We start from the raw sequence: 9,999 nt of genomic DNA, 5'->3' as shown, positions 1-9,999 counted from the left end.
TCACTCTCTCGCTCTCTCTCTCTCTCTGTCTCTCGCTCTCTCTCTCTCTCTCTCACTCTCTCTCTCGCTCTCTCTCTCTCTCACACACACACACACACACACACACACACACACACACACACACTCACACACACACACACACACACTCACACACACACACACACACACTCACACACACACACACTCACTTTGACTGGTAATGTCAGGAGACATTTCTTCATGCAAAGTTAAAATCTCAGGAAACAACTTTGAGTGATTAAAACTATCTCCCTACTTTCAAATAACTATTAATTAATTGTGCATATAAATAGGAAGTTAATTATTCTTCAGTGAAATGGCCAATTAAACTGCTAATTGTGTTTTCATTTGAATTCTAAATGGTAAATGGATACTAGTAGAAACAAACCAGACCATGCTGCGTCCTGTCATCAGTGGGTTTCCACAAAAGTTGTTTGAGTTTGTTGTGCAGACGAAGGTCACGGTCTGTGCGTAAATCCAAAATGCTCAGCGAGTTGTGGGCAGGTGCTGGCAGACTGGAAGAACAAGCATGATGACGCGGAGGAGGTCAAGATCATGGAAACTTACCTGTCATGTGGCCCACCTGAAAACGAGTGGGCGTGACCACCCAGCCTGATGGGGTTAGGTTAATTACAAGGTTAATTGTAAGAAACAGGAGCTGGGTGATGTATGGCTGGTGAACAATAGTGTCCTCTAGAGGTAAGTGTAACCCATGCAGTTTTCCTCCTCCCTACCCTGCACACTCTGTTCTTGTGTGCAGAGTGCAGGTCAGTACAAAAACCACCAAAACAAAGAAAAGAGTGTTATGACTGACGGCTGCTCTGTGGTTCGTATAATAAAGCGTCAGTCCATCAGTAAGCACATGATGCTGCGTGATGCCGACCGGCATGTGGGATCCCTGCACGAGCACTTTACCCTCCTGGGCTTGCTGCACAAGCCAATATGCATCTAGAAAGATTTAGGCCACCTCCATTGGCTACAAGGTGTTGGTGTAAGATTACACGGAGATCAGTTATTCCATCGCCCAGAACAATGAGGCCAAAAGATTATTTTGGCGACTGCGTCAACTTGAGCGTTTTCTGCGTCACTCCATTCTGCGAGCTCCTATCACGTTTCCCTCTCTGGGGACTAAATTGGGTCCCCAATGACAACTGGCTACAGGCCCACTAATTATCCCCTCTTCCTCCTCCTGCAGCAGCAGCTCACATACACCAGCAGCGCTATGAATAGGCAGCCCACCTCGCAGACCCCACCCCATCTGAGGTCTAAATTTGGAACACAATTGAAATACAGAATTCCTGTCAGAAGATAACAAAGAATAATATTGACCCCCGCTTCATTAGGCCTATTTCATAGTGTAGTGAGTGTGGTGTCTCCGCCTCATTGTGACATAACTGTGCCTGCATGTGCCAATGTACACTCATCTCAAGTTTATACTCATAAAATAACAACAATAAGGCAATAAATGAACTCAATTCAAGGCAGTAGATGTGTTTTAATACCTGGCTATAAATTGTGCCTTTCAAAATATCAGCAGCGTGGGAAACTATTACATGCTGGCCTACTGTAACTGTGAGGTTTACCATTATTATTATCTGAGAAATACATGATGAAAACAATAATACTCCTGTAATATTACTTTGCAGACTTGTGGCACATACGTTGAAAACAGCTTTAAAACGAGCCTGACGTCAGTCCTGTGCAAACAGCACGGAGTCTGAACTGAGTTTAGGCGGGTTTACCCTCCACTACATCTCTGCTAATGTCCATGTGGGAAGCAACACAGAACACATACCACAAGTCAAACATACTCCCCAGAAAAATTGGGGCTTGAGAAAGTTCCCGAGCCGATTGGTCCGCGTCGCTAACGACGCCGATGACGTCGCGCTGTGAAACACGTGGGCCATGGTATCCAGAGCTCACATAAACAAAGCCACATTGGCCAGACTGGATAGTCGAAGCTCTTGTCGCTGTCAGTGCACGGAGTCACACGTTTGCCCGCCTGCTTGGCATTGTTGCTACCGACGCTCGTGATTTGGAGCTTTTACCAAAATTGATGAATACCACCTACATGCTTATCGCATGGACTGAAAGCCACGATCCTGATGTAAAAAAGGTAAGACTCATCCATCTCTTCCTTTGCTCCATAATATGTGACTGCGCTTTACTTGCACCGGTTTCTCCCTCCGAGCCATTTAAATCAATTTGTATTATTATTATTATTATTATTATTATTATTATTATTATTATTATTATTTTAGTCTTTTTCAACGGAAATTACACTAAATTTGAGCCGAACTCGGAGCGTTTGGATCTGTGACAATTCGGTTCATATCTGACATTTAATTTAGCTTTCTGCTTTTTCACTGTCGTGTGGTAGTTGGTCTGTTCATGCCGAATCTCAGCACACTTTAAAACAACAGAAGAAAAGCACAACCTATTCTGTTTAATTTTGTAGCCACATTAATATATGTTGTTAACATTCAATAAACATTTTAAGTTAGTTTCCAAAATGTTTTGCATAATTAGAAATCGGTTTTAGTTTGCGCGTAATTGTGCACGTTGATTCTGACTTCTTGAAATGTAATGTAGATCTTGTGGTCATTTTTTCGATATTGTTTTATTTTATAATGTAGTAAAGGTGTGTGTGTGTGTGTGTGTGTGTGTGTGTGTGTGTGTGTGTGTGTGTGCTTTATTAGGGGAAGATCCACAACAGAGTCGCTTTCTTCAATCCTAACACCCATACAACTCTTGACATTACCCATTTCAAGTGTCACCGGAAAACTGTCAGAAGACTTGAGGTAGGTTGTGCAAAATGATTTACAAATAGAAAATACAGATTTGCAATTGTGTCTTTTTGTTTTGAAATTACAAACTAATTGAAAGCACTGGTAGTACAAATGCTTGTTAGTCTATTACATATCATTTTAGCTGAAAGTGTAAAAGTTGTTCTTCAGTGTAAATCTTTATTGGAGAGATTCTGATGTGTTTGTACCGGTTTGGTTTTCAGCCATGCCCTGCGTTCAGGCTCAGTATGGATCATCACCTCAAGGAGCTAGTCCTGCTTCCCAGAGCTACAGCTACCACACCGCAGGAGAATACAGCTGCGACTTCTTAACACCCGAGTTTGTTAAGTTTAGCATGGACTTGACCAACACTGAGATCACAGCTACTACTTCTCTCCCGAGTTTCAGTACATTCATGGACAACTATAACACCGGTTACGACGTGAAACCGCCCTGTCTGTATCAGATGCCCCACTCTGGAGATCAGTCCTCGATCAAAGTGGAGGACGTTCAGATGCACAACTACCATCAGCAGAGCCACCTGCCACCTCAGTCGGAAGAGATGTTGGCTCACTCCGGGCCTATGTACTTCAAACCCTCCTCGCCTCATGCTCCGAGTACACCAAACTTCCAGGTTCAGCCTAACCACATGTGGGAGGACCCTGGCTCCCTTCACAGTTTCCACCAGAACTATGTTGCGGCCACGTCTCATATGATAGACCAGCGCAAAAACCCGGTGTCACGGCTTTCGCTGTTCTCCTTCAAACAGTCCCCTCCTGGAACTCCCGTTTCCAGCTGTCAGATGCGGTTCGACGGGCCGCTGCACGTCTCCATGAATCACGACAACCCGGGTGCGCACCGCGGCCTGGACGGTCAGAGCTTTGCGGTGCCCAGCGCCTTAAGGAAACAGGCTGGTCTGGCCTTTCCTCACTCTCTGCAGCTGAGCCATGGGCACCAGCTGGTGGACAGCCAAGTGCCATCGCCCCCGTCCCGAGGATCTCCGTCAAACGAGGGTCTGTGTGCGGTATGTGGGGACAACGCAGCCTGCCAGCATTATGGAGTGAGAACCTGCGAGGGCTGCAAAGGATTTTTCAAGGTGGGCTGATATGACAGCGACCATGAATGAGTGTTACTGTCTTACATTAACTGTAGAGCCTGTTATTCTATGCGCCACGTGGTAAATGCTGCCCAATGTCTCTCTTAAAAATAGTCATCATTTAATTGAATCACATTTGCACATTGCAAGCTATACTAAATATAATAAGGAACAGCTTTCAGTGCGCGCGTAAAATAACGATGACAGTCATACCTATCCACACACAGCTGACCTCAGAGTAACAAGTAAAATATAGCGGACCACGAATGTGTATTTGCTGCTGGTCTATTCCCTCTTGCTGGTTCATACAACTCAGTTCCAAACACGAGATGAGACTGATATTATATCGTTGTCATCTTTTCATTTTTCATGTTGTGCAGCAGCCAAACCGTTTCATACACATCAAACATTGGAAATAGGCCCAAAGAGTGACCGTGGTTTTTTTTTTTCTTTTCTTTTCTTTTCTTTTCTCTTTCCAGCGCACAGTTCAGAAAAATGCAAAATACGTGTGTTTAGCAAATAAAAACTGTCCTGTTGACAAACGCCGAAGAAATCGTTGCCAGTTCTGCCGTTTCCAGAAATGCATTGTCGTCGGAATGGTGAGAGAAGGTATGTTTGGGCTATGCTTTCAAATATTTTAGACCTGCAGCTTATCATTTTTACACTGAAACACTAAGAAAACATGCGCGTCACAGTGCTGGATTGTTCATTTATTCACATTTAGACACAGCAGCGGGAGGGTTATATTGTTGACTTAAATGTGCCAAATCTTTCTCACAACGCAGTTGTCCGAACGGACAATCTGAAAGGTCGAAGAGGACGTTTACCATCCAAACCCAAAAGTCCCCAGGAGCCCTCTCCACCCTCGCCGCCGGTGAGCCTCATAAGCGCGCTTGTTAGGGCCCATGTGGACTCCAACCCTTCCATGTCGGCTTTGGACTACTCCAGAGTAAGTACATAAAACAATCCCAGAAATAAAACACACACACAACATTGAAGAAGAAACAAGTTGACACGTATTGTTCAGAGAGAAAACAGACAGAACAAGATTGACCGCCTTTCTCTCTCTTTTTTTTAATTTTTTTATTTTTAATTGTCCTGCTTTAAGTAACAATTTATTACCCTGAAAGTTTTTTGAAATAGTTCGCTGGATTCCAAACTTTGTCGGGATTTTAATGTGGCATATTTGAAGTAAATTGCGTTGAAATGCAGAACTTAATAAAAAAAAGAGGACATGAATTTAATAGTAAAAGGCTCTCTCTCCCATTTGCAATTTCACGGATTATATATTTTAAAGGACCTCATTAAGGCGCTGTTTAAATTAAATTCCAGTTCCAGGCTAACCCTGACTACCAAATGACTGGAGACAACACTCAGCACATCCAGCAGTTCTATGATCTCCTGACGGGCTCCATGGAGATCATCCGGGGCTGGGCGGAGAAGATCCCCGGATTCTCTGATCTACCGAAGCAGGACCAGGATCTCCTCTTTGAATCCGCCTTCCTTGAACTTTTTGTCCTACGGCTGGCATACAGGTGAGGCTGAGTCATTTCTAAATTAAACAATCGAGGCTTTAGACAATCATCAGTCCCTCCTTCAAGCTTCATTGCTTTGGGCTTTATTAGCTGCCCAATAATTAGAAGGCTCTTAAATTCCCATTTATTGCCAAGCGTAATTAATTGCATTTCGTTATTAATTGCAGGTCCAACCCAGTGGAAGGAAAACTTATTTTTTGTAACGGAGTGGTGTTACACAGACTACAGTGCGTCCGTGGATTTGGAGAGTGGGTCGACGCCATCGCGGAGTTTTCTTCCAACTTGCAGAGCATGAACATCGACATCTCAGCGTTCTCCTGCATCGCAGCTCTCGCCATGGTGACAGGTGCGTGAAGTGAAGGCGCTGCGTGCCTTACAGCTCACGGACAACAGAGCAGGTCAACCAAATCATGTCGTCTTCTTTTCTTTTATGTTTCAGAGCGACACGGGCTTAAAGAACCCAAGAGAGTCGAGGATCTCCAAAACAAGATAGTCAACTGCCTCAAAGATCAAGTGACATTCAATGGCGGTGGCTTGAATCGTCCCAACTACTTGTCAAAACTCTTGGGAAAGCTCCCCGAGCTGCGCACACTATGTACCCAAGGTCTGCAGCGTATCTTTTACCTAAAGCTAGAAGACCTCGTCCCTCCGCCAGCAATAATTGACAAACTTTTCCTCGACACTCTGCCTTTCTGAGTGAGTGAGTGCGACTCAGTGGCGAAACCTCAAAGAACTTCCAAAAGACTGGTCGAGTCCGACTTGACAGATTTTTAACGTTATTATTTCGGAATATTTCGAGCTCCGTAGGCTCATAGATCGACATATTAGAAGTAATGACTCGTGAAAAAAAAAAAGTAACAGGAGGACGAGACAGGCCGTTTGATTGCTGTGTAGGCTTTTTCATTCCTTTTTTCTTTTTCTTTTTCTTTTTGAGTGCCAAACCAGTGAATTATCACGGGGAATTTCTCTCCAGTGGACAAATTGTCCACAAAGTTAACCCGGTCTCGCAATCACTTGCTGTTTATTCACCCTTGGCTCTACTGATTCAGCATACTCAGATGTAATATATTCCATTTATATATATAATATATATATATATATATAAACACACACACATTGCACACACACTGTATAGTATGATAGATTATGTGATGCCTCCGACGCATCGGTTTATATCACGTGTACAAAGTTTGTTACGATGAAAAGATTTAATTTTCTTTTCTTTTTGACTCGTGCCTATGTGTTTCTGACAGGATCCCAAAAGTATCCAGAAAAGACAACGCATGTTCTAGTTTTTCTTTTTCTTTCTCCTTTTCTTTTATAGGCACTTGCTGAGGTGATGTCTATATATAATATATACCGGACACTATGTAGTCTGCTAGATTTGATACAGATTCGTAGTTATGGCACTCCTTTTACGTATGACGCATATGTGGAAAAATATTTCATCTGTATAGAAAATGAGGGACCCATGGTGTTTGTAAAACTGTCAGACATTCCTTGTTTGTATGTGCTGTAAGTATTGTTGCTGTTGAATATAAACGTTTCTATATATTTATTATTTCTATTGCCAAGAGCTACACTAAGCATGGTGCAATTTAAACGATTTCAAAACCATCCAAGTTCATGCCGAGCACGTTGTCTATGTTTTATGTCTTCTAAACGTCTCGAGGTAGTTTTGATTTCACACGTTTGGAAATGAAAAACTCCTTCTTATATGAAGCGGTTGATGAGTGTGATGCGGGCCTATACGTCTCTGGCATCATCATGGTGTACCTACAACTTCTGTAACGCATTTTGGTGCCGATTTCAAAAACTTTAGAGAGAAAGAAATATTTAATGTTTACAAATAAAACTTTGAAATCAATTCTTTGCTAAATACTTTCTCTGAAAAGAATTTGTTCTTCAAATTCAGAGTTTTCTAATCGACGACAGAGGCTTTGTCCACAGTAGAAGGGACGTATTCATGTCATTTCTCCAAGTTGGCCTGCGTCGTGTTTGCCGATTACAGGCCGGTGTTTCAAAAATAATAATACTACTAATCTTCGATGAACTGATCCAACTTCTTTTTAGTGCATTTCGAGACTATTAACGTTTCGTAAATATTAGGCAGTCTTGCTAATGAGTCATTTTTCAACTTATGTTCTGATGAGACAAAATACACTGCTTTATAAATATCATCTGACCATTTCAAATGTTTTATTTACTTCTATCGCGCGAGTATTTCCCTCCTCAAAATGACAATTTAAACACTTCTCCTGACAGTCTCCTGCATACGTGCCAATATTTCTACTAGTACAACAATGTAAAAGCGAGTTTTATTAGTCCATCACGGGCTTATAAAACCTCTTTTCATTTTCTAATGTCTCTTTGGATTTAGGAAAAGAAGGAGCCACAACGGATCAAATATGGGAATTTTAATTTAACAAAAAGTACAATTTCCTGTTTAATACAGAAGATCAGGTTTTAAATTTCTGTCAGTTCCTCCGGAAAATAAAACGTCGCATAAAGGTTGTCGGTTTGAGCCGAGTTTTCTTGTTGTTTTAATAGTGAAACATTTAATTAGTGTGATGTGCCCCTTTTATATTATTTCTGTTCGGAACGGAGATCCTTTACCGCTTCAATTCCCTTCACTTTTATTATTTGAGAGCGGACGGTTCACCGGGCCGACACTTAACTATTTTAAAGTGAGCAGCTGTTTGGCCATAAAAAAAAAAAAGAGACCACGACATGCGACTTTCCTTTACAAATAAAAAGCAAACGCACCGAGTGTGCAGCTGAAATGTGCACATGCTTTGGAGAAATGTGAAACCTGGTTGCGCAAAGCTTTTGCGCTTCAGTTGTCTGTAAAATTTGCGAGATATGAGGATGCACAAAAAGGAACATTTTTCTTTACAGGTGTGCAGCTCAAACATGTTTTGTATTCTTGAGTCGATGAAAATGTAAAAAAAAGTAACCCAGTTCGTTTTCTTAGTTGAGTTCCCGGCCGGCAGCCTCCCACAAACCCCGCTGGGAGTCCAGTCCTGCGCTTCTGCTTTCTTCTCCAGCGTCTCCTTCCACTTTACCCGTCATTAAATTACACAGACAAAATGTGCTAATGCGTATCCTTTAATCCCATTTACTGATTCCTCTCATGCAACAACAGTTCAAACCTCTCCGAGATGTCGCTGCGCATCGCATCTGCATATCGTGGACTGTAAAAAAAAAAAAAAAAAAAAAAAAATATATATATATATATATATATATATATATATATATAAAAGCAGCAATAAAAAGTCACTTAGAAAAAGAACGGGGCGGTGGATTGGCCTGAACAAAGTGAAGCAGGGCCGCTGTCACACAGACTTTCCTTCAGCCTTTAGGCTCAGAGGCATGTCTGGGACTCATCCACACCGATTCCACATTTATCACATGATCGAGATGAAGGGAACAGCTTATTTTGCGAGATATTAGCAGAAGGCAATAAATTGTCTAAATAATTAGATCGTCACTGTAAAGTGCTAATTCCAAGGCAAATTGGGATTATGTTCAGAACCAGTTTGCTGACATTTAGCAGATCTGTTGAAAGGGTGCATTACAATGTCACAAGCTTCTTCTATTGACTCTAAGTACAGTTAGGTTTTTAACATGTCTATCGCAATACAATAAAACATGACACGTGCAGAAAATACTTCTGTCAGTGTTTGTGCATGACTGTATACGCTGGAGGACTTTGAGTCTAAATTCATTAAGAGCTTAATTTCTTCCCCACGCTTGACATCGGTCGAGGCTCATGTCATGAGCACACGATTGTGTCAGCGGAAGTTGGTCTGGAAGAAAGAGGAGAAATAATGTTCCAGTTGTTCCGGGCTTGTGTTCAGCCGTTGCACAGAGAACAACAACCAGAGCCAGCAGGTGAAAGTGGCCTTACTCTGTAAACTGAGTCCATGTATGTGCTGCTAAGTGCTTCGTACACAACGTGAGGAAGGCATCAAATTATAAAACTGAGTCCGGGCTTCTCTGAACGATGTGATGCACGCTGCACACTGTGACGATCACGGATGCTGTTGCATGCACAGCTGCACTTCTGTCTAATTCTGTGATGCAGTATGACGGCTTCACGCGTGCGTGTGGTGGATTTAAAGTGCCGTCGCTGTAGTGTAGGTGTGGTTGGTCCGGTGACACTTTACAAGCAGCATCTGAACATTCATTTCTTCTTAATATGTCACTTTGGCGGCTTTTTGTTTGTTGGGATTTTTGTTCGAAGTCTAATGTGGGAATTTGTACGTCGAGAAGCAAAGATAAGTGAGATCATAGCTTCATTTTACACCCGAGGTGGGAGCACACTTGACCTTTCACCTTTGCACTGCACGACAACTTTGTATAGCTGAAGAGATGTGAAGCCTCGCTGCTGCTCAAACCGCTCCCGTTCCATTTAGCTGGAGTAAAGCTGTTATTTGGTGAGCGTGGCAGCAAAGAGTCGAGTACAGCGGCGGTCACGTGTAATTATACAGACGCAGAAACTTCGACGCTCCCGGGTCCAAAACGACACGCTTACATCGGTGCAGTATATCGACTCTTTTGG

The 9,999-nt window shown here is 42.5% G+C and overlaps 1 protein-coding gene across 1 annotated transcript; it reads left to right on the top strand.

Annotated features, from left to right (window-relative positions):
* Positions 1–2,018: 2,018 nt before the first annotated feature.
* On the top strand, positions 2,019–7,485 carry nr4a2a (nuclear receptor subfamily 4, group A, member 2a). Its single transcript, XM_069147197.1, has 8 exons — positions 2,019–2,134; positions 2,718–2,819; positions 3,029–3,900; positions 4,380–4,509; positions 4,686–4,849; positions 5,233–5,435; positions 5,603–5,781; positions 5,875–7,485. The coding sequence occupies exons 3-8, from the start codon at positions 3,031–3,033 to the stop codon at positions 6,129–6,131; spliced, it is 1,803 nt and encodes a 600-aa protein (XP_069003298.1). The 5' UTR covers positions 2,019–2,134; positions 2,718–2,819; positions 3,029–3,030; the 3' UTR covers positions 6,132–7,485.
* Positions 7,486–9,999: the final 2,514 nt, after the last annotated feature.

This window comes from Embiotoca jacksoni, unplaced genomic scaffold, assembly GCF_022577435.1.
Source record: "Embiotoca jacksoni isolate LCO1_2020_lvr unplaced genomic scaffold, fEmbJac1.0.p SCAF_134, whole genome shotgun sequence".
In the NCBI taxonomy this organism is placed as follows: domain Eukaryota; kingdom Metazoa; phylum Chordata; class Actinopteri; family Embiotocidae; genus Embiotoca; species Embiotoca jacksoni.
This window is presented reverse-complemented; position numbering and strand designations above follow the sequence as displayed.

Excerpts from the sequence above, each read along its gene's own strand:
- nr4a2a (XM_069147197.1), top strand. The coding sequence starts at position 3,031 with ATGCCCTGCGTTCAGGCTCAGTATGGATCATCACCTCAAGGAGCTAGT. Across the intron at positions 4,510-4,685 it reads CGTCGGAATGGTGAGAGAAG|TTGTCCGAACGGACAATCTG; the intron begins GTATGTTTGGGC and ends CTCACAACGCAG. Across the intron at positions 4,850-5,232 it reads CGGCTTTGGACTACTCCAGA|TTCCAGGCTAACCCTGACTA; the intron begins GTAAGTACATAA and ends ATTAAATTCCAG.